The 23,085-nt window shown below is 55.2% G+C and overlaps 1 protein-coding gene across 1 annotated transcript in view; it reads right to left on the bottom strand.

The window, feature by feature from the left end:
- Positions 1-8,053: 8,053 nt before the first annotated feature.
- Positions 8,054-23,085, bottom strand: part of ABCB9 (ATP binding cassette subfamily B member 9) — a 33,759-nt gene continuing 18,727 nt past the window's right edge. Inside the window, exons 7-12 of the mRNA XM_075534374.1 lie at positions 22,091-22,219; positions 18,251-18,439; positions 17,474-17,647; positions 12,040-12,199; positions 9,706-9,842; positions 8,054-9,280 (exon numbers count right to left, since the gene is read on the bottom strand). Coding sequence (XP_075390489.1) covers positions 9,020-9,280; positions 9,706-9,842; positions 12,040-12,199; positions 17,474-17,647; positions 18,251-18,439; positions 22,091-22,219 — 1,050 coding nt within the window. The 3' untranslated portion in view covers positions 8,054-9,019. The remainder of the gene's footprint in view (positions 9,281-9,705; positions 9,843-12,039; positions 12,200-17,473; positions 17,648-18,250; positions 18,440-22,090; positions 22,220-23,085) is intronic.

Below are 23,085 nucleotides of genomic sequence, written 5' to 3'. Positions count from 1 at the left end.
CGCTGCCCCAGAGGCGGCTGGCTCAGTGTAACTGGCTTTGGGCTTCAAGACTGCCATTCTTCATGGGAGCAGCCAGCCTCACCCTGCCTCCTGGGAACTGCTGGCCCGGCAAGTAGCTTGCTGACAGCAGTGCTTCCAGTCCGCATGAAGGTCAGCGATACGTGCAGAAACCCTGGTGAGGCCGCGTGGTGTCCTGCGTCTGAGAGGGGTCCCTGTGCTGGGCACCCGCCCTTCCTCCTCCTGCTGCCCCTTCTCTGCTGCAGGGCACTCATGTGGCTTTCCTCTTTGTTCCAGGGAGACAGACCAAAGCTTCGGCTACTTCCAAACGGTGGCCCAGACAGTCCGGAGGGAAGCTGTGGGGGGGAAAGCGAGCTTCAGAGCCTCAGGCTGGGCTGGGCCCCCCGAGCAGGAACTGGGCAGAGTCCTACTGGGGGGGAGGGGCGGGGCATAGGCAGGATGACAGAAGCTGAGCCGTGGGTGAGGGGCATCTGGCACCAAGGCTGGCAGCAGGCTGGCGGCTTCCACCTCAGGGAAGCAGGCACACTGATCAAGGGCTCTGTGGTGAACGCAGGCATGCAGAGAACATCCGCGCTCTGACATCTCCTGTCCGTTCTCAGCCGCTGTCTCTTGACCACGGCTTCTGCTCCTCACCCCTGGCCTGTCGGAAGAGCCGAGCGGAATTGCACAGAGCATTCCCGAAGGGCCCTCCTGACGCACCCTTTCTCTCGGTGCGAGCAGTTTCTCTTCGGGTCACTGTGTGTGGCCTTCAGGAGCCCTGGTGGCACAGTGGTTACGTGCTAGACCACTAACTGCAAGGTCAGCCGTTCGAAAAACCACCAACTGCTCTGTGGGAGAAAGAGGCAACTTTCCACACCTGTAAAGAGTTTCAGTCTCAGACCAGGGGTGTGAGGGGCGAGGCTGGGAGAGTGGAGGGTGAGTGGGTTGGAAAGGGGGAACTGATTAAAAGGATCCACATGTGACCTCCTCCTTGGGAGATGGACGGCAGAGAAGAGGGGGAAGGGAGACTCCGGATAGGGCAAGATATGACAAAATAACAATCTGTGGATTATCGGGGCTCATGGGGGAGGGGAAAAAAAAGAGGACCTGAATGCAGAGGGCTTGAGTGGAGAGCAAATGCTTTGAGAGTGGTTAGGGCAAGGAATGTGCTTTATACAATTGATGTATGTATATGAGTGGATTGTGATAAGAGTTGTATGAGCCCCTAATAAAATGTAAAAAAAGAAAATGATTAGGGCAAAGAATGTACAAATGTGCTTTATACAATTGATGTATGTATATGCATGGATTGTGATAAGAGTTGTATGAGCCCCTAATAAAATGTTTAAAAAAGGAAAAAAAAAAAAGAGTTTCAGTCTCAAGCGAAGGCAATGACCTATGTATGGTATATCCCCCCCCCTCCCCTGGGAGGATGAGCAACAGAAATGTGGGTAAAGGAAGGCTGTGGTCGGTGTAAGATATGAAAACAATAATTTATCATTTATCGAGGTCATAAGAGTGGGAGGGAGGAGGGAAGGAAAAAGAGGATCTGATACTAAGGGCTCAAATAGAAAGTAAATGTTTAGAAAATGATGATGGCAACCTTTGTCCAAATATGCTCGATACCACCGATCGTTATAAGAGCCCCCAATAAAATGATTTTTTTTAAGACCATAAAAAAACAAAAATAAAGAGTCTCAGAAGCCTGCCAAGAGCAGTTCTATCCTGTCCTATAGGGTCTCCATGAGCCGGCCGGGACTTGATGGCAATGGGCGGTACCCATGGGTCAGGAGCTCAGGTTCTGTGTGAAAGGGTTGGTGGGTCAAGTCTACCCAGAGGCACCTCGGAAGAAAATCCTAGCGAGCTCCCTCGGAAGGATCGGCTATTGACAATGCCACAGACCACAGCTCCACAGCGACACGTGTGGCTGCCACCAGCTGGCGTGCTCCCCAGGGCAGCTGGTCCTGCCGGTGCGTGCTGGGCCTCTTCTTCTACGCCATCACTCATGTTTCTTTGATGTCCCTTCACAAATCCGAACATGAGACCGAACGTGACTCGTTTGGGTAATCATAATTTTTTCTTGTTTGTTTCAATTTCCTGGGACTTCGGTTTTGTTCTTTGTCATATCAGTTAGGCGATCTTTCTCCCACAGAAAGAGCCCTGGGGGAGGGGTAGTGTGTTGCATGTTGGTTGGCTAACCGCAAGGTCGGAATTCAAACCTACCCACCGTCCTTCGAGGGCAAGGGGAAGCATTCTGCTCTAGTCAAGACTGCCTGCCTCGGAAAGCCCCGGGGACTGTTCTACCCTGTCCTGTCCTCGGGTCGCTCCGAGAGTCAGCTTGATAGCAGTACATTGCTGAGATGCCCTGTAAAGGAGCTCTGGTGGCATGCTGGGCAAGCGTTGGGCGATGGTTCAAATCCACCAGCCAGTGCCACAAAGAGAGACGAGGCTGTCGGCTCCTGTGATGACTGACAGCCTTGGACCTGCTCTGGAGGGAGGTCTGGAGTTGGAATCGACTCGGTGGCTCTGAATGTGCTTCTGAGGGGCCCTACTGAGGCAGCAGGCTGAGTGCGGTGCTGCCAGTACATCAGCAGTGCTGCAGGGAGTTCGGTTCTTGCTTTCACTCCTTTGACTTCCCTTGTCCACCCCAGGGGCTGGACAGGCTGGTCTGTGGCTACCAGGCTGGTCTGTGGCTACCACCGGGGTGATGCCGACTCCCGGTGATCCTGCAGGGCAGCGGGGTCGCTCCCGTGGGTTCCCAGACTGTCACTCTTGACGGCAGGAGAATGCCTGTTTAGGGATGATTTTTCTCCCCCATTTCCTTTTTCTTCCTCTGCTCTGCTCTGCACGAAGACAAAGGTCTCCTGTGTGCCCTGGCATTCTGGGAAGGGGGAGGGGGTGCCCAGGTAAACGTTTAGCAGCCTCAGCTCTGGGAGGCAAGGGCAGGTCCTGATTTGTAACGCTGCCACTTCCTGCGTAATCACCTGAACGTGGGCCGGCAAAAAAGAGAAAGACCCTGAATGACACAGCTGGGGGGTAGGGTGTGAGGAGGCTAGAATGTGGGGGGCAGGGGGAGACATCAGTGCCCGACTCACCAGGAGATGTGTTAATGTGTCTGGAGGTCAGGGTGAGAGGAGCTACTATGGGCAAGTCTACCTACTGTGTGCAGAAAGGTACAGGTCCAGCCTTGAAGGCGTTTCCAGAGTGGACCATTTGGAACAAAGAGTCTACAGAAGAATCCTGGCCAAAAGGGGGAACATGCGGCAAATTCTCACGCTCTCTCCACACTTTCTGCCGCTAGGGAGGCTGGAGGAGTCCCTGAACCACTGCCCTGAGATGCCCCTTAAACCTTAGACCAGCGGTTCTCAACCTTCCTCATGCCGCGACCCTTTCATACAGTTCCTCATGTGGTGGTGACCCCAACCCATAATATTATCTTCATTGTTACTTCATCACTGTCATCTTGCTACTGTGATGAATTGGGCGACCTCCGTGAAAGGGTCGTCCGACCCCCACAGGTTGAGAACGGCTGTCTGAAACCTAAAGTAGTATCTCTTGAAGTCTTCTTCAAACCAAACAGGAGGAGGCTGAACTAGTAAAGAAAGTCTGCCTGGAGCCGTGGGCTCTTTAAGATCTTTCCAGATGGGAGCAGCTGGACAACAACCCAGAAAGACAGGGAGGGAGAGAGAGGTGGGAGTCCAAGCTCCTCGAGGGAGGAGCAACCCAGAAAGGGGCGTGAAGATGCTTGGACAACTCCAAGAACGTTCTCAAGGTCACTGACTTGGACCTGTAGACCCTGCTGCTGGGTGCATGTTCTGTGTGTCTATTACCAATGACAACAATCAAACCAGTTACAAAGAAACAAGCTTCCAGGACCACCCAAGAGCCAGCTACATGCAAACCGCCTAGACCTGCCAAACCCACAGGGGTGGAGGTGGCCGGTTGGAACATCAGGAAATGGGGGAAGCTTCCTGGAGGCGGTGTGGACAAAAGCTAGGTGACTGTCCAGCCTGGAGGCAGTGTGGACAAAGGCTAGATAACTGTTCAGCCTGGACAAGTCCCAACTCACCTCCTTCCTGTTCCGGAAAAGTTTGTCCTTGCCTGGAGTCAGCGCACTCCATCTCAAGGCCCTTCCGAGGGTTTCAGGCTTTGAAGGAGCCCTCCCCTCCCTGGTCCTGGCCAGGGCCCAGAGAAGGCGGATCCAGGAAGGCCAAAGGCCAGGGAGCTCCCCTCCTGGAGAGGCTCGACAGAACAGCCACAGGCCTGTGTCAGTCCCCCAGGGTCTCAGAGGCTGCTGCAGCCCCTGGGGGAGGGAGAGGGTGCCAGAGGAGGGACAGGGTTGAAAAGGCTGTCTACTTGGGGGCCTGGCTTACTGCCCCCAGCCCTTGCTGAAAATCCTCCCTTTGTTTCCCTGAGTGCTCTCTACTCTCAGAGCTTAGGAATCCCAGCAAGGCTTGTGAGGACTTGAGCTGATGGACTCTGCGGGGGGGGGGGGGGGGGGGGGGGGGGGGGAGCAGGGTGACACTCCCTCAAACCCTCCAGCTAGCTTTGCCTGCTTCCTCTTCTTCTCCACCCTCACCCCCTTGCTGACCTGTTCCTGCCTCCCGTTCTTGCTCTCTGCCCTTCCTTTGCCTGATTGGTCCCCGTCCCCCCTAGGTTTATTGGCATGTCATCCACATTCTATAATCCTGTCTTCCAGTCATGTCAAGAAGGATTGTACAATCATTATCACAATCGATTTCAGAACATGGTCTCTCCCCCCACCCCAAGATTCAATCACTTTGAAAGGGAATTGTGTCATCACATCCCTCCTCCTCCCGCCATCACTGTCTACACCTGAACACCCCTCACTCTCCCCGTTCTTTTTGAAACGGAGTTGAAATTCACGTCACACGGCATAGGGGGCGCGGGGTGGGGTGGTACACCGTGCTGCAAAAGACAAGGCAATCACAGAAAGACCACTGTTGTGGGACTGCGCTTAGACACGGGCCCAGGGGTGCTGCTGGGGTGCTCACACAGCCAGCATCTAACATCCAAAGGGGAAAAACAAAACAAAACCAGCAAAGACTTACAAGACATTCCCACAAAAGAGAAAAACCACATCTTGCAGCAACACGAGTCTGGGAGACGGTCCGAAGGCTGATCCATGGGGACAGAAAGCAGTTGAGTGACTGCCCAGGTTGGGGCTGCGGGAGGAAGGCGGAACAAAGTGACTGCTCAGTGAGCCCCAAGTTTGATGGGGAGCAGGGCTTGGGCTGGTTTCTCTAGAGAAGCCAAATCAGCGACATATGTGCATGTACATATGTATAGGCAAATCGATGAGAGAGAGAAATTTCTATCAAGAAAATGGCTCATGTCGCAGGGAGGAGACAAGGCAGTCAGGGTACACTGTAGCAATGATGAAATGTACAACTTTCAAATGCTTCCTCCCCACCCACTATCATGATCCCAATTCTACCTTACAAATCTAGCTAGACCAGAGGATGTACACTGGTACAGATGGGAACTGGAAACACAGGGAATCCAGGGCAGATGATCCCTTCAGGACCAGTGGTGAGAGTGGCGATACCAGGAGGGTAGAGGGAAGGTGAGGGAGAAAGGGTGAACCGATTACAAGGATCTACGTGTGACCTCCTCCCTGGGGGACAGACAACAGAAAAGTGGGTGAAGGGAGATGTCACACAGTATAAGATATGACAAAATAATAATAACTTATAAATGATCAAGGGTTCATGAGGGAGGGGGAGCAGGGAGGGAGGGGGAAAATGAGGAGCTGATACCATGGGCTCAAGCAGAAAGCAAATGTTTTGAGAATGATGATGGCAACAGATGTACAGATGTGCTTGACTCAATGGCTGTATGTGTGGATTGTGATAAGAGTTGTATGAGTCCCCAATAAAATGATTTTTTTTAAAAAAAGGAAATGGCTCACGTCAATGGAAACTTGGGGGAGTCCAGTCCCGTTGAAGTCTGTGGGTCAGATGTGAAGCTGGAGGTGGCTCCTAACTGGTGCAGCTTCAGGAACTGATGAACCAGGAAGGCCAGCCAGGAAGCAGGAAGATCAGTGGGTGGTGAGGGCAGAGGCAGATGAATCCACGTTCAGCAGGCACCCAGCCCTGTGGCTGTAGAGTCTAGGCATACAAGGGTAACACATTAGTGGGTGGCTACTGATGGCTCCTAGGGGTAGCAGGCAATATGGTGGGCCATGGGCTCAGGTCAGAGAAACAGATCCGAGTCAGGTGCACCATCCAGAGTCGCTAAGAAGCAAACAAGCGCCCCACAGTGTCTACTTGGATAGGAAATCTCCCACACTCCCAAGGAACTCCATCAATGCTCTGACCTGAGTAAGGGGCTTGCATTCCACCCTTGTCTTCTTACGATTTATTGGCTGCTGAGTTGATGACACCGTGTTAGGTAATGTCTCAGGGGATCACTAGGCCTTAACTACCAAACCACGGAGAACCAGGGCCCAGCCAAAGTGATACCAACGTCATTACCACAGGAGGTGATGAAAATGTTCTGGAATTAGAAGTGATGGTTGCCCAAACCGTGAATGTGTGAGATATCCCTGAATCATACTTACTTTGGGGAACTGATTACAAGAATCTATGTATAGCCTCCTCCCTGGGGGATGGACAGCAGAGAAGAGGGCAGAGGGAGATGTTGGACAGCGTGACATATGACAAAATAATAATAATTTATGAATGATGAAGGGTTCATGAGGTAGGGGGAGTGGGGAGGGAAGGGGGAAAGCAAGCAGCTGATATTAAGGACTCAAGTGGAAGGCAAATGTTTTGAGAATGATGATGGCAACAAATGTACATATGTGCTTAACACAATGGATGGATGTACAGATAGTAGTAAGAATTGTTGTACGAGTCCCCAATAAAATGATTTTTTTTAAAACCCAAAAACATACCTAATTTCTTTTTAATGATTAACAGACTTCATTTTGTTATTTGGATTTCAACTTAATTTTTTAAACATGGAGCCCAAAATGAAAAAGTTAAACAATTTTTTGTACGACTTTTCAAAATCATAATAGCTCTTCTACCAGACCAGAAATAAGTTACCTCAGTAGTAGTGGCTGTTTCGGTGACGGGTTCCCTGTGGAATTTTCCAGAATGCCAGTGGAGGTTTTGAGGAGGAAGCAGTGGAGGTGGCTGCAGTGCCGTTCCGGTCGGGGCGGGGTTCTTGACTGGGTGACTTGGCCTGTTCCCCGTTGAGTGGGGCTTGTTCTCCGTCAACAGGAGCCACGGCAGCTGCTTCTGTCCTCTCCCAGGAAGTCTCCGAGGACATGTCACGGGAGGGTGAGCTTTGCTTTCTCTGCGTCCAGTGCTTCCTCTCCCAGAACAATACCTCCACCGCATGCGCCTGCCACCCAGAAATGACCATTGTCAACATCCGGCCTCCTTTGTTTTCTGTTTCCAGTGCATTGTTGTGAGGCACGGTCACACTGATGCCAACCCCACGTGACAGGGTGGAAGCACCTCACAGGGCTTCCGAGGGGAACAGAAGGAAGCTGGGAAGGGCAAGATCAGGGCTCTGTGATGGATGGGGCGAGGTTTCCCCGGGAAATCCTCTTAGGCCAGCCGGGCCTAGCCTGGAAGAAAGCGCAGATGTGTTGCTGCGACGACAGGCAATTATTCCTCGAGGTGGCTTCTTGACCCGGCCTTTTTCTGACCAATGTCATCTTCCAGTTTCTTCACACTGAATCTGAATCCTTCAGAGAAAATGTATCAAGATGATGCCTGTGGAATCCCCCCCAAAAAACAACCGTTTCCATAGCTGCTGGGCTCCCCCCTCTGCCCGCCCCTGGCCCAGCGGAAAAGGCACCCAACCCAGGACAGACAAGCATTCCTGAGACTGCGTCTGCTGGCTGGCATTTCTCAGGGCCGAGGAGGCTGCAGGGAGTGAGGAGGAAGTTTGGCAAACTCCAGCTGCCCACTGCCCAGCCTCAGTTTTCCCAGGAGGCTCAGGGGCTCTGGGGCTTGAAGCAGACAAACGAACAGATGTGACAGGCTTGTGAATGCCTCCACTGGACCCCTGGGCACATGAGACCCACACAGGGGGCTCCCAGGCTGGGGAGGGGCCCTGGGCCACTCGGGGTCTCTCTCAGCTCCACCAGGAGCGTTCGGGGGGCTAACCAAGAGACAGGAAGCATGGTAGCAGCCCAGGCAGAGGTCAGGGGTCAGAAATCAGAGGTAGTACACTTTATTGACCGGGTTCTCCCGACAGCTCTTGATCCCCCCCAAAGCCAACCCCGGGGGGCGTTTCTGTCATCCATTGGCAGACAGAAGAAGACGTGGCTCCTGATCATCCGCAGGGCCTCATACAGCAGAGCAGGTGGGCAGGCGGGCAGGGAGGGCAGCCGCCAGCCGGGGGAGCGGGGGAAGGGAGGCAGGGCCAAGGGGTACAGTGCTGGGTATGGGCTGGGGTCCCCGAGATTAAGGTTGTAGTGGTTCACAGTGACACTGCCTTCCGATTTGGTAGAGAGGCGCCTGCCCATGCGCCCTAGCCCGCCAGTCTGTCTCACCTAGCTGGGGTCCAGTGAAGCCAAATGTCCCTCCCCTCACCCCCTGGAAGGGAAAATGACAGAGGCCTGGTTTTCCCCTGATATTCCCCCAGGCTATTAGCGGGGTACCATTTCCTCCTGACCTAGAAGCTTCTTGAATATCTCAGCAAGCTTGCCCACCGTTGACTGGCCAATAACAAAATGTTTCTGAGACCCACGAGCCAGCTGAGGCCGTGGAGCAAAAGCAGAAAAACCTGGTCGGGTCTGGGCTGAAAAAGGTAGCTGGTCCTCCGAGGGGGCAGCGGTGTCTGTCTGCAGTGCCCCGACTGGAGGGGGCAACACATGGCAGCAGGGCTGGTGGGCCTGGGACCAGGAAGGGGACCGGGGCACAATGCAAGAAGCAGTGATACACAGGATATGGCAGGTGGCCCTCTGGCCAGGCCTGGGTTTGGAGGGCAGCTGGGGCTGCCAAGGACACGTCTGCCAGGCGGGCACCCCGTGGGCTGGTCAGGCCTTGTGGCTGCCGTTGGCGGGCGGCTCCTTGTGACTTGGCATGTAGTCCGAGGCGGCCTCGAGCCCGAGCATCTGCCGCTGCACCAGCTTGGCGTAGAGGCCGCCCTGGGCCAGCAGTTGGTGGTGGGTGCCCTGCTGTACCACGCGGCCCTTGTCCAGCACCACGATGAGGTGCGCCTGCTCCACCGTGCTCAGCCGGTGTGCGATGACCAGCACCGTGTGCTTCTGCAGGTTGCCATGGATGGCCTGCTGGATCTGCGGGGACATGTCCAGGCCTCACACGCTGACCACCCCACGCCACACACACTCTAGCACCTCTCAGACTCAGTGGGCCTCTGTGGAGTCGGGGGCTCGGGCAAGACCTCGCAACGAACTGATCAATCCACACACACAGCTGGACCAACAGGCGTCACCCAGCCAGCCTCACTTAGCCACCCTCGGTGGGGAGAGAGGGGTGTCCCCTTAGGGCTTGAGAGGCCCATGTCTCTCTGCTATGCCCTTTCATTCCCAGCAATACCGGTGCCTCTATCCACCCCACCAGCATGCCCAGGAAGACCCCCAGCAGATGGGTGGGCTGAGGCCTCTGGATCTCTCTAAGCCCCTTCCAGTACCCATCTAGATATGGTGGGTGGGGCTCTGGTCCCCAGGCTTCGGCTCCCCCCTCACACAAACACACTCACCAGGTACTCGCTCTCCGAGTCCAATGCGCTGGTGGCTTCATCCAGGATGAGGATGGGCGGGTTCCGCACCAGAGCCCGGGCCAGGGCCACCCGCTGCTTCTGGCCACCAGACAGCTGGGCGCCCTTCTCCCCAGTCTCTGCCAGGTGAGGCAGAGGGGCAAGGTCGGCAGGAGCCGAAGGGCAGGAGTTAGGAGACCACTGACTCCACCGCCCGGCCACTCCGCACCAGGGGAAGGTACTAGGTTTCCAGTCTCAAAGGTACAAAATGACAGCCTCTCTCCCTTACCAGGGACCCCAACCCACACCAAACACACCGCTGTCAAGTGGATTCCGACTCGGAGCGGCCCCGGACCCACCAGAAAGAGGCAGGCAGATGAAGACTTACCAAGACACCATTTCCCACCCATTCCTGTGGCCACAGCCGAAGCTGGGGAGGCAGGAGGTGGGGGTGGGTGGGGGGATAGGGTGCGGCTTGCACCTTTGCTGCTGTCACAGGTGGAGGCGGAAATGCCCAAGGCTTGCAGAGCCTGCGTGCACATCCACCTGGACTGAGCACTGTGATGGCTGCTTCTCCTGGCCACCTGCTCCTGGTGCCTGGCTGTTTGGCTAAACCCTCACCTGGTGGCTGGTACCCATTCAAACTCAACACCTTTGCCTCCAAGGGAACTCTGACCCCTGCTGACCTCAGGTGGGTCCACCCTGTGCTTTCCAAAGGCCGAGTGTTTGGAATTGATGGCCAGGCCTCTCTTCCAAGGCCCCTCAGGGTGGACTCCAGTGTCCATCCATTTGGTGAACAGCCAAGCCAGTCGGTGAACCACGGCCCTCCCCGGGGGCTCCTAGTCTGTTACCAGAACCCAGAGCTAGGGAGCCGGGGGGTGGGGTGGGGCCATCAATGAGATACATGCTCACAGAACCCAGATGCCAAGGATCAGGGATGCAACCCATGTCTGAATAGACCAAGACCACCAGCTTCCTGAGTTAGGTTGGCTTTTATAAAGACCAGTATTGCACCGTGTAAACGAGGGGCTCCTTGCTCCTCCCGTAAAAGGGCAAAACTCAGAAACCAAGCTCCCCATGTGGAGTCAGTTCTGACGGACGGCAGCCCTCTGGTACAGGGACAGAGCTGCCCCTGGGGGTTTCCAAGACTGAAGCTCTTTAAGGGAGTTTGCTCCTTTGAAGAGGCTGGTGGGTTCGAACGACTGACCCTGGGGTTAGCAGCCCGGAGTGTAAGCACTCCACCACCGGGGCTCCGGTCAAGGGGAGGGGCGGCAGGGGGTGAACATGTGCACATAGCTGCGTGAAGGGACTGCAGGAGGATACGTAAACCACAGATGGAAGAGGTTTCAGTGAGAGCCAGGGAAAGGATGACATTTTTTTTCTTTGGGGGCCACTGAGCAGCGCTTGTTTCAAGAGCCTGACTTTCTACTCTGGAACTCTGGTGGCACAGTGCGTGAAGCACTCAGCTGCTAAACAGGTGATCAGTGGTTTGAAGCCACTCGCCACTCCGAGAGAGAAAGATATGGTTGTCTGCTTCTGTCCTACAGGGTCGACTCTGGCTGTGAGTTGGGCTGGCTTTTTCTCTGTGGTGGCGTAGGGCTCAAAGCACTTCACTGCTGACCACGAGGCCAGTATGAGGCCAGTGGGTTGCACTCAGCAGAAGGACGTGGCCGACTGCTTCCTAGATGTACAGCCTCGGGGACCCAACAGGGCAGCGCTCCTCTCTCCTGCGGGCGTCGCTCGGAGCCAGAATGGATCTGATGGCAGTGGGTTTGTTGGGGGGTTTGGGACTTTTGAGCTAACAAGGTCAGAGAATGTATCAGAGCACACAGTAATGATCTTTTTTTTTTTTTTTTTGTAAATATTCCCAGGTCCTCCCAGGCACGCCTCAGCCTAGCGGGTCAGGTTACTGCGAGCTCAGGAAGGGCGCTCTGGCCTGGGGGCACCATTTTCCTAACAGCAAGAGCACACTGCCTGTCTCATGTCCCATTCCGATTCTTCTCAAGAGACTTCCAACTTTTCCATCACGCATCGCACACCTCACGGACTACAGTCGAGGGCCAATGTCACCTTACCAGGGCCGGGGACCCCAAACTGTGTGTTTGCCGGCTTACTGACTGTGGGGTGGGGGTGGTGTGTGTGTGAGTGAGTGAGTGAGTTAGTTAGTTAGAGGAAGAGCCCAGGCTGCCCGGAGTCAAACTTCAGGATGTCTTTGTAGTCGGCCTGACACTTTCCTGGTCTCTTCTGCTCTGAGTCCACCTTTTTCTTAACGGATCCGGCATTAAAGAAACGGAAACGATATGCTCCGCGGTGGGGGGGTGGGGGGTCCCGGCGCACCTGTGCCGTAGCCGTCGTGCAGCTCCAGGATGAAGCCGTGGGCGTTGGCCTTCTGCGCTGCCTCCACCACCATCTCGAAGGGCACTGCGGGCAGCCCGTAGGCGATGTTGTCGGTGATGGAGCGGGCAAAGAGCACAGGCTCCTGGCTCACCAGGGAGATCTGTGGGGAGGAGGGGGGGCGTGAGGGGTGGGAGGGTCATCCATAGGGGAGGAGGGGGCAGGGGGGGCACTCTGAGCTCGGACCTGTGAGGGGGAAGGGAGGCATGAGGGGAGGCATTGAGGAGGTCCATGGGGAGGATGGAGAGGCAGGTGGGCATGAGGGGATGACTCAGGGCATCAGTGAGGAGGGGGAGGGCACCCAGGAAATCTGTGGGAAGGAGGTGGGTATGAGGGGGTGGGGCACTTTGAGATCTGTGGGGAGGAGGGTGGACACAGGTGGGGTGGGGATCAGCGGCCAGCTGGCTGTCACCAGGACCCTCCGTTAGCGCCAGTCAGGCTGCCTCCCCGGGGTGGGTCTGATCAGGGCCTGGGAGGCCAGCCTGCCCAGCTGCTAAGTTCCTGGCTGGCCTCCCTCCAACAACAAAGGCCTGGCTGTGAGCCGGAGCCTCTGCCTCTGCAGACCAGGAAGTTGGCTCCCGGCCCTGTGGCCACAGCCGGCCTCCACCCACCCCCGCCCCCACGCAGCGCCTGCCTGCACTCCTGTGAAGGCTCACAGGTCCTGCAGGCCCGGAACCCCCTTCTAGAAACGGGGCTTGACCGCAAGAAAGGAAAAATGCATGGAGGATGTCAATGGGCTCTGTACATAGCATAAATAAATAATTGAACACCACCAAGTATTTTGTTTTCAGAAATAAGCTAGCTGCCCATAACTTGGGGGTGGGTGAAATAACTGCACTGAAGTTCATGAGATCGAGGTATGGAGGGGTGTGCATACACACACGGTGGCAGGGTTCTGTTTGGGTTTAAAACACGTCTCCATGTGGCTGCCTTCACGTCACCAGTATATTTCTAGGTGGACCAGGAGTGGGGAGGGATATTGAATCAGCTGCTCACGCCGCTAGCTCCGTGGGGTGACATGTGCAGGGCAAGGCAGAGGGAAGGTGGACTGCCGGATAATAAAATCCACCCCTCAGAATGGGAGCACAGTCAGATTGTGATGTTTTACTCTTTGGAGATAAGAAGTATTGATTTACATGAAGGAGAAATAAAGGACATCATCCATAAAGGTTATCTGTCAATGGCCTGATGTACCTGAAACAGGGCTCTCCATCTTTTCTTTCACTGTATTTGTGGTGAAAACACACACAGCAAACACCTGCTCCCCTGAGGGGGGAATGCCCGCTGCCATCTGTGGACTCTGACTTGCCGGGGCCGGGTGCAAAGTCAGACTCCCCCTGAGGTTGCTAAGATGCTAAATCTTCCCAGGGCTGGCGGCCTCGTCTTTCTCCCCTGGAGCTCCTCGTGGGTTTGAACTGCTGGTGCTGAGGTTGGCAGTGCAGTGCTGAGCTTGCAGCACTTCCAGGGCTCCTCATGACAGAAAGACGGATAGCCACCAGACAAAACAACGCTAACTCCCCCTCGGTAACGCGGTGCTTGCGGTGCTGGTTCCAATCTTTGCATTGTGTCCGTCATATTTACTGATCTACACACTCTGCTCTCGTGCACCTGCCCTCCTTTTATCTCCCTGCCTCTTGCCCTCCTCACCCAGGTGTGAGACTGGTCCCATGGAAGTGACCACGGAAGGAGGCAGTACTTCAAGGGTGGCATTCTTGACTCTGGAGTGCACCAGCTATTTTGTTTAAAGGCGACTTCGAGGGATCGTTTTACTTTCAGGTTGAAAGTATCTCGGGGTCTAAAGAGTATCAAGAGTTTTGAGGATTCCTCCAGGCTCATGGATTCAATGAGACTAGATTTTTTAAAAAAAGAATGTCAAGTCTTTTCATGGCTTTCCACACTTTCCACTGTTTCTGTCAGGGTCCAGCTAGTGTGTCCCCCATCAGAACAGTCGCAAGAGGTAGCTGGGCACCATCTACTTCTTCTGATCTCAGGAGGCTCCTGGAGACAAATGGTCCTTTGTCTGATTTGGGGGGTTTCCTTTGATCTCTGTTGGTCCAGACAGAAGACATCGATACTTGTATCTTGGATGAAGGGAAGCTTGTAAGGCCCAAGGGTACCCGCCAAACAAGGTATCAAGACGTAAGCTTGAAGCCCAACAACAGGCCAGTGGACTACATTGGTCCATGAGACGCTGGCGCCCAAGTCTTCAGACAACCTGACAAGTAACTGTGGCGACTTTGAGAATGTATTGGCATCTGCGGGGATTAATATCTTCAGCCATGAGAGAAATGTCACTTAAAGCCCTACTGGGCTACGCTCCACACTGGCCAATTTATGAGGATTCCAGACGGGACAAGAGTAAGTGTTGACAAGGTGGGACAGTGGGGGTGCTGGCCCGTGACTGGTGTGGAGCCAGCACCCTGGACAAAGGCTGTGGCGGCGGTCACACAGCCCCTGTTCCTGAGCTGCCCTTCTCGAAGGAGGAACCTAGGGGGTCGGGGTGCGTGGGGGGGGGGCTGTCCCTGTGCGCACACGCCAAGAGACGCAGACAGGAACCGCCGCAGCAGAAGGAGTGATGTCGATGATGCTCCAGGAGCTTGTGTCTCTGCTCATAAGGGGGAACCACCAATTCTTGGTCACTGAAGGTAGGTTGAGACGTCTAAAGCAACGGCAGCTGAAGCGCCACTTCAGATGGGAAAGTGCGTGTACGTCTGTGGTACACTTTGTTCAATGGGAAGTTTGTGCTGGTATTTTGCCACCAGATTGGGAAAACAAGAAAGAGCATTGTTTAAGAAATGAATGTATTTAAAATAAAGCACAAAGGAAAACATGTATGTAACATATCAGGCTTTGATTTGAATGGAAAGGTCCCACACACACCCCATCCTTAATGTAAAGATCTTGTGCGATAACTTTTAGAATCATACAAATAAGAGTGCTTTTAAGTGGGCTTAAAAGTAGGTGTGTACATATTTTTAATCAGTAATAGTTGGGAAAATTTTTGTTTGTTTTCTAGTTGGAAAAAATCTTTTAAACACCACATAATATAAACCACTATGCTATCCTCTTTAAAAAAGGAAGAATTTCCACAGCAGCTATGTCAGTAATGGCTGAAGCAGGAACCAAGTCGGCTCCATCAAAAGCAGGCTGATGGGGAGGCGTCTGCGTGGCAGGAGGCCATCTGGCAGTGAAGATGCGTGAATGATATGCACAGCGTGAGCCTGGCCACTCTCACGAAGAAAGCTGAGTGGAAGACAAAAGACCCTTTCTCTTCCCGCCCCACACAACCCCAAAGCAGGTCACACATGGAGGTACAGTTTGGAGGTGCACACAGCGGTGGCCAAGCTAAAGGAAACGAGCATGAAGGTAAAAGCGAGGTAAAGTGGGAGCTCAGACAAACACTTGCGTGCCTGTGGCAGAGACACCATCTCCTGTCAGCCTCAGCAAAGGGGTGGAGTCTAGCCTGTCAATCAGGTCATAGCCAATGAGGCCTCTGTGTGGGAGTGGCCTTCTCCTGAGGATTCAGGGAACGCCTGTCTTCCTCATGGGAGGCAGGACACACTCTCTCTCTCTGCTTCCTCTCCCTGTGAGATATTCCTGTGGACAAGCTACATGGGGCTCTATGGATGGCAGTCAGAACCTGGGAGCTGGAGAAGCCACGTGGAGACCCACACCAGTGCTAAGGTGCTTCCACCACCACCACCACTGGATCCACAAGACTTTCCACCCACTAGCCTGTGATCCTCCTGCGCTTGGCGTCATTGCATGTATTGCGTGGGTCAGAAGAGGAATTTACAGACTGGTATCCAAACATGTGGGTTCATATCAGACTTATGGACTTGATCTGGATGGGGCTGGATGTTTTCCTAATATACAACTACTCTTTATATGAAGCTCTCTCTTACAGACATATGACTCTCCCTGGATGTGTTTCTCTAGTCAACCTGGACTCACAGTGCCAGTGATCACAAAGCCCTAAAAGCCAAACAACCCCCTCGTCCACCAGCGGACAAACGGCTGGCTAAGCAAACGGTGGTAGAGCCGCCCAATGGAGGATGATTCTGCCAGCCAGAGAGACCAAAGCCACAACCACTCACCCCTGGCCATCACAGTGCTGCTCACGAGAGCGAGAAGATGAGAGCCCTTTGCCCAAACACCCAGTGAAATCCAGCGCAACTTTCAGGAACAGTGAGGAGTCTGAAAGACCTCGTGCTGTGGGTGACCCCGGAGCACGTGATGCTGAGTGAAAGAAGTCACTCACGAGAGGACCGCTGCATTATGGGACTGCGAGAAAAGGTTTTCACACGAAAAGAAACCTTCTCTGACGGCTACCAGGGGTGGGCGGGGAAGCCGCTCACTAGAGGGCTTACTTGGGTCAAGGGGAAGGAAGGAAGGAGGGAGGGAGGGAGGGAGGGAGGAGAGGAGGGAGGGGGAAAAGCAAGGGAGGGCCCAAAGGAAAGAAGAAGAGATATTGAACTCTACAGAGTTCAGTATGAGGACGGAAAACAAAAAAACACTAACATATGTGAAAGGCATTCATTAAAAACAGTCCCCTTTAAAGCCTCTATGAACCTCTACGTTCCAACAACTAGTGAACCATTCAGAGTCTTAAAAATATGTACAGGGTTAAGATCATTCGGTAAAGCGCAAATCTAAATCTTTATAAAAGGTAGTATGATATTGCAAACACTTCTACACCATCCACTACTTTCTAGACTTCTCTGCTCCGGGAAAAAGTCGGGGAAACTCCATTCCTTTTCTTAGGGGCCAGAATTGACGGCAGGTGCTTCAGTGGTGGGTTTGGTTTTTCTTTTCTAGAACATGCTCAGCAGAGAATACCAGAAAGGGGGGTGGTGGGGGTGGTGTGGTGTGTGTGTGTGTGTGTGGTGTTAGAGGGCCTGGGGAGGACGGGGTAGGGGTTCCTTAAAAACCGAGCACCCCCGTGGGCTGGTTAGTCTTGCCACTCCCTCCGCCCCGCTACCCCCAGACCTGCTGAATGAGAACTTGTTAGGGTGGGGTCAGCAACCTGTGTGGACAGCCCTCTGGCGGCAAATGCAGGGAGTGAGGCTAGATCCAAGGTTATCAGGGGTCGAGGGGAAGAGGGATGGCTACTGAGGTTTTCTTCTAGGTGAGGAGAAAGTTCTGGAACGAGATAGTGGGGATGGCCACACCATACGGTGAGTGTGTTATGAGTATTTTACCACACACACAGTCTGTACAAAAAGAGGTGAGACGGTGCCTCCGTGGAAAGAGACTAGCCACAGGTGGGTGGGCTGGGGGTGTGACCTAGGCAGTGTGACGTCGGTGCCCGTTCTCGGGGGTGTCCCTGACTCTGGAGTGCTTGTCTGTGGAGCAGGGCGGCCGGCCGGCTACCTACCACCCTGTGCAGGTACTTGTGGTCATAAGCACTGATGGGCTTCCCGTCCAGCAGCACGCGGCCCCCGTCCAGCGGGTAGAAATTCTCTAAGATGTTGACACAGGAGCTCTTCCCGCTTCCCGAGGGTCCCACCAGGGCCGTCACCTTGCCTGGGGTCAGGCTGAAGGAGACATTCTGCAAGAACACACAGGCGCATGTAAGGGGTGAGGGTCAAGGGCTCGGGTCCCCTGGACAGGAGGTTATGACCTCTGCCCAGCCCGTCCCCTGCTCCCCCACATGGTCCCTTTTGTGAGCACCCTGGAATACAGCAGTCCCTTCGTGCTTGTTGCCCCTGAATGGGGCATTCTTTTTGCAGAGCCCCTCCTGGGCCCCTCTTCTCTTTCGGCACCCAGCTTAAAAGTCACCTCCTCCAAGAAGCCCTCTGGAACTGCTAACACTCCCACCCCCTCGGTCCATTTTATTTCTATTGCTTAAGATCTGAAGCCACTCTGTTAACAATCCAACAGGGTGCAGTGGGTTAAACGCCGGCTAACTGCAGGGTCGGGGGATCTAACCTCTCAGTCACTCCCCAGGAGAAAGATGAGGCTTCCTTCCAGATTCCGTCCCAGGAACCTGATGGGGTGCCCCTATGCCATCCTCAGGGCAGCCGGGAGTCGGAATGGACTTTGCTGGCAGTCGGTTTGGTTTTCCCGTTTTCCCCAACTCGAGGAGTGGGGGGGGGAGTCAGAACTTACAGATCCCAAGATAGCTAAGGCCAGCCCCAGGTTGCCCTCTTACCTGCAGGACCTGGGTGTGGGGTCGAGTGCGGTAGGTGAAGGTCACGTTCTCAAAGTCCACCCGGCCCTCCAGGTGGTCAGGGGCCAGCTTCCCATCATGCACCATGGTCGGCTGCCGGTCAATGAACTCGAACACCTTCTCGGCGGCGCCCACGCCTTGCATCAGGCCACTGTAGACAGAGCCCACCGACTGCGGGTGGGAGGGAGACAAATGCCCTGTCCCAAGGGCACCCCTGTGCTAGGGCCCACCCATGGGGCTGGAGAGATGGTGGCAGCCTTGCGGGGAGTAGAGAGAGCAAGGTAGGAGCAGCGGTTCTGGGGGAGGCCTGGCTACGGGGGGTCTGCTGACATGCCCCTTCCAAAAGAGAAGCCAGACTTTCTAGATGAGCCTGCAGACTGGTCACCCCAAGATCCTCTCTACCCCTCAAATCAAAAGGGGGCCCCAAAGGGCTTCTTAAAACTCAACATTCCTGAAGAAGTTTAGTTCAACTAGGTCAGCCTTGAACATGCTGTCTTTGTACAATCTGTCCGGTGTAATGAAATTGATGAGAGGCTGTGGGGATTGGGGGGGGGGGCAGTGAGCTCATGTTAATGAGGGAGGAACAACTTTGAAAGGGGGAGTGAGAATGTATTCCATGCCCCTGACCCGTACAGGTAGACGCGCTGAATGGGTGGATGCTTTGTACACAAGCCCTGGAGCCCCAGTGGGTTGTGTCTTGTGCTGCTAGCTGTGAGGTCGGCGATTCAAACCCATCAGCCACTCCTCGGGAGAAAGGAGAGGCTTTCTCTTCCGGTAAAGATATGCAGCCATGGAAACGCGCAGGGGCAGTTCTACGCGAGTGTGGTTTGATTGTGCTACGTGCACGCAGTCACAAGTACTGACCTTTGTCAGGGCAGCCTGCGAACCCGGGTGTCCAGGGTCCAGGGTGCTAACTCTGTGTCCACCCAGCAAGGGAGGCACCAGGCTCCACGGAGGCACTGGGAGCAGAGAGCAGTGCTGGAGCTCCGGCCTTTCAGCTGCCCCGGCACTTTTTAAGCCCAATCTTAAGGTCAAGTCTAAACTGATGTCATCCATAAAGAAATGTGACCTCCTTGTGTTAAAAATACAGCCTGTTGAAATAGGACACTGGCTGGCTTGATACATGCTGTGAGGGGACCCTGGCTGGCGCCCGGCTGCCAAGCAGAGGGCTGGAGGTTTGAGGCTACCCAGAGCTGCCCCGGGAGGAAGGGCAGCTTCCAAGACACCGGCAGAATGCTTGCACCTTGTAGCCCATCTCTCATGGCACGGCCATTCAGTGGCTCCCGACTCACAGGGGCCTCACAGGTTCCAGAACAGCTCCAAGACACCAGCACCGCCTGACAGCCGCTGGCGACATGATGGCACCTGGTTTGTGTGCTAGGAGAGAGGGGTCTCGTCATCATCACTGTCTCGTGACTGACGAGGACACGGAGGTACGGAAAGCTCAAGTGACCTGCCCCGTACAGCTGGACAGCAGCCAAGGCAGGATTTGCACCCAGGCCCTGGTGGCACCGAGGCCTGTACTGGTGACCTGGGGACAGAGTCAGTACACGCTTTGAGACACATTGACTGCTGTTGACTGTGACTCTTCACGGCGGCCTCACCGGACAGACTGGAACTGCCCGGGGCTTTGTGAGGCTGCAAACTTACGGAAGTGGGCAGCCTCCCCTTCCTCCCTGCAAGCGGCCGGTGGATTTGAACTGCCATCCTTTCCAGTTAGTGGCTGAGAGCAGGCTTGCCCACTGTGCCCATCTCTCACACGGGAAGGCCATCAAGTGGATTCCGGCTCACAGTGACCTCACATGGCACAGACCAGCTGGCCCTGTGGGTTCCCGGGGCTGGAAGTCTTTATGGGAGCAGAAAGCCTCCTCTTTCTGGGGAGGGCCGGCTGGTGGGGTCCAAGTGCCGGCCTGGTGGTCAGCAACCTAATAAGCAACCTGAGATGCCCTCTGTGGGGGTGGCAACCTCGGAAACCCTCTGGGGGTTACAAGACAAACGATACCTGCAGGTCTGGAACTGAACCCACTCTTGAAAAAAAAACCCACAACCTCCCCAGAAAATCAACCGTGGGAGATCAAAAGGACAGTAGCCACCCAGCGTCACAGTTCAGAGGTCGGGAGCAAAGACAGGAAACCGTGGTGGGAGAAAGCGGAGTGGAAACGGAGGTGCCCTGAGGGGCTGCCGGGATGAGCCCAATCCGAGTGTATGAAGTTGCTGAAACCCGCCCTGTAAGCCTTTACCCAAGTTGCAAGAAGACATTTTTTAGAGGAAAGAAACCCTTGGGGCAGTGTTCCTGTCTGAGGGGCTTTCCTTGGGGGGGGGGGCGGGGAGCATGGCAGGCAGGTGGGGTGGGCCTGAGTTTGAGTTACTCACAGAGGGGGCAGGCTCCGCAGCACACCCCTGTTGACCCCGTCTTATCTCATCCTCACTCCCCTACCCACGTGGACTGGGGTCACCTCTCAACCAACCATATGCACCCAACCCCAACTTCCACCTCAGCCTCTGCTTTCAGGAGAGGGGTCCCCAAGGCAAACACTAGGAGAGAGACGTGGTATCTGCTCCCGTCCAGACTGCGGCGCCCTGGAAGCCCACAGGGGCAGGTCTCCTGTGTCCTGCAGGGTCGGGGGACAGGAAGCCACTCGGTGGCCACCAGCTTGGTTTTGAGGGAGAGAAGGGCAGCAGCGTTGAAAACTACAGCCCGCCCCCGCCCCCGCCCCGTTGTTCCTGCCCATGGGCTACTTGTTCCGCACAGGAGTGTGGTGGCACAGCTGCACAGTCCTCAACCTGACCGGCAAGGGTGTTGGTTTGAACCCACCCCCCAGCAGCATCTCGGGGGGGGGGACACTGCTGGCAACCTGCTCCCAGAAAGCTTTCCACCCCGAAAAACCCTGCCTCACGGTCACTGGAAGTCGATAGTTGGGCACGTCTGCCGGGGGCCCGTGCCCCCTACGGGATATCATCGGCCAGTCGGGCCACCCTGAGCCTCTGGGCTTCTTTTCTGAGACACGGGAATGTGACCGGCACGCAGCCCCCTCCAGAGCTCAGGGGTGCCTCCTGAGGGAGCCCTCCGTCTGCTTCAGTAAGGCCCCCCCCCCCCCGCCTGGGAAGCCTCAGTATCAGATCGCCCCTGCACGAGGAGGAATCCACCTTGCAGCTGGGGGTGGGGTGGGGATGTGTGCTTGTGACCCCTGTGGGCCAGGGGTAGAGTGCCTGGTGGCAGGTTGGAGGTTTAGAGCTACCAGCCACTCCTGGGGAGAAAGATGGGACAGTCAACTTCAGTTAAAAAAAAATTAGTGGGGGAGAGGAATGGAGAAAGGGGGAACCAATTGCAATGATTGACACTTAACCATATAGCCCTCTGCCGTGGGAGGAACAACAGAAAACATGGGGGAAGGGAGACAGCAGTCAGTGTGAGATATGAAAATAATAATATATAATCTATCACTTATTATGATGAGGGGTTATGACAAGAGGGAGGCAGGAGAGGAACTGATCCCAAGGGCTCAATAGGAAGTAAATGTCTAAAAGAGAATGAATGAAGGCAACATATGTACAAACATGCCCGATGCAATCGATGTATGGATTGTAATGAGTTGTAAGAGTCCCCAGTAAAAGGATCTTTTAATGAAAAAATTAAAAAGCAAGTACAGCCTTGGATGTAAACCCTGTGGGATCAGTCCTGCCATGCCCCAGGGGTCACGAGGAGCGGGCACCCACTAGAAGGCAATGGGTCTGTCTCAGGGTGAGGGCTGCTCCTTTCCCTCCCGGCTTGAGAGAGAAACACCCCACCTCCCGGCCTCCCCGCCCCCCCGGCCCCCTCACCTCCATGCAGTCCCCCAGGACGAATTCGTAGATGATGAAGGAGATGAGGTTTCCGCTGGTCATCTGCCCCGAGATGACCAGGTGGCCCCCGTAGTAGAGAATGCTGACCTGTACCACCAGCAGCGTCAACTGGGGCAGAAGGAAAGGGCAGTAGGGTCACGAACTCAAACCCCCTGTCGAAACGCAGCGGGGATGCCCTCCGGGCAACTGTCAGCCACTCGCTGCCCCTCCCCCACCCCAGGAGCATCTTCCTGAGGGGGGGCGGGGGGCGACCAGCTGGAACAGGCTGAGGACCTGGCTGGAGAACAAGGTGTCCCTTGTTAGTCTCTGGCCCACGCCCCGCCACCCCCAGCTCCCTCCCTCAGCCAAGCAGGAGCTGGTAATCCCTTTCCCAGGGCTGGGCAGAATGCAAGGCTCAGAGAGGTCGTGAGGTCCCTCTAAGCCCACACAGCAGAGTGGGATGATGAGGGAGGGGCTGTCTTGGGCTTACGTGTCCCCCACCCCCTCAAGTGGCAGTGCACCTGGGAGAGGCACAGAGTCCCGGGACCCATGGTGGCTTGCCTGGGGCCCCCGTGGGCCCCTCTGCTCCTAGCACACTCCCACCCCCACAATCCCTGCCGATGCAGGGATCAGAACCAGACTCTAATGCTGGGATCAGAACCAGACTCTAGTAGCCTCCCTGGGCACTGGCTTCCGGGACAGGCTGTGAGGCGTCCAGCCATTCTCCTCCTTGGCTGGGCAGGGGGCACAGGTAGCCTGCCCCGGGGGGCACCCAGAGATCACAGGGCCCTGGGTCCCATGCAGAACTCTCTCCCCTAAACTCCATACCTATTCCTACTCCTACCCCTGCCCCAGCTTGTCCAGCATCCCCCCTCAAGACTGCGACACTTGGGGGACCTTCTGCTGTCAATGAGGGGCCGAGACTCACTGCCAGGAGTCAGCCTGTGTGTGTGTGTGTGTATGTGTGTGGTGTGTTTGGGACACGCATGGTGTGG

This window comes from Tenrec ecaudatus, chromosome 16 (assembly GCF_050624435.1).
Source record: "Tenrec ecaudatus isolate mTenEca1 chromosome 16, mTenEca1.hap1, whole genome shotgun sequence".
Taxonomy (NCBI): Eukaryota; Metazoa; Chordata; class Mammalia; order Afrosoricida; family Tenrecidae; genus Tenrec; species Tenrec ecaudatus.
The sequence above is the reverse complement of the archived record's forward strand: the minus strand, read 5'-3'. Positions and strand labels throughout refer to the sequence as shown.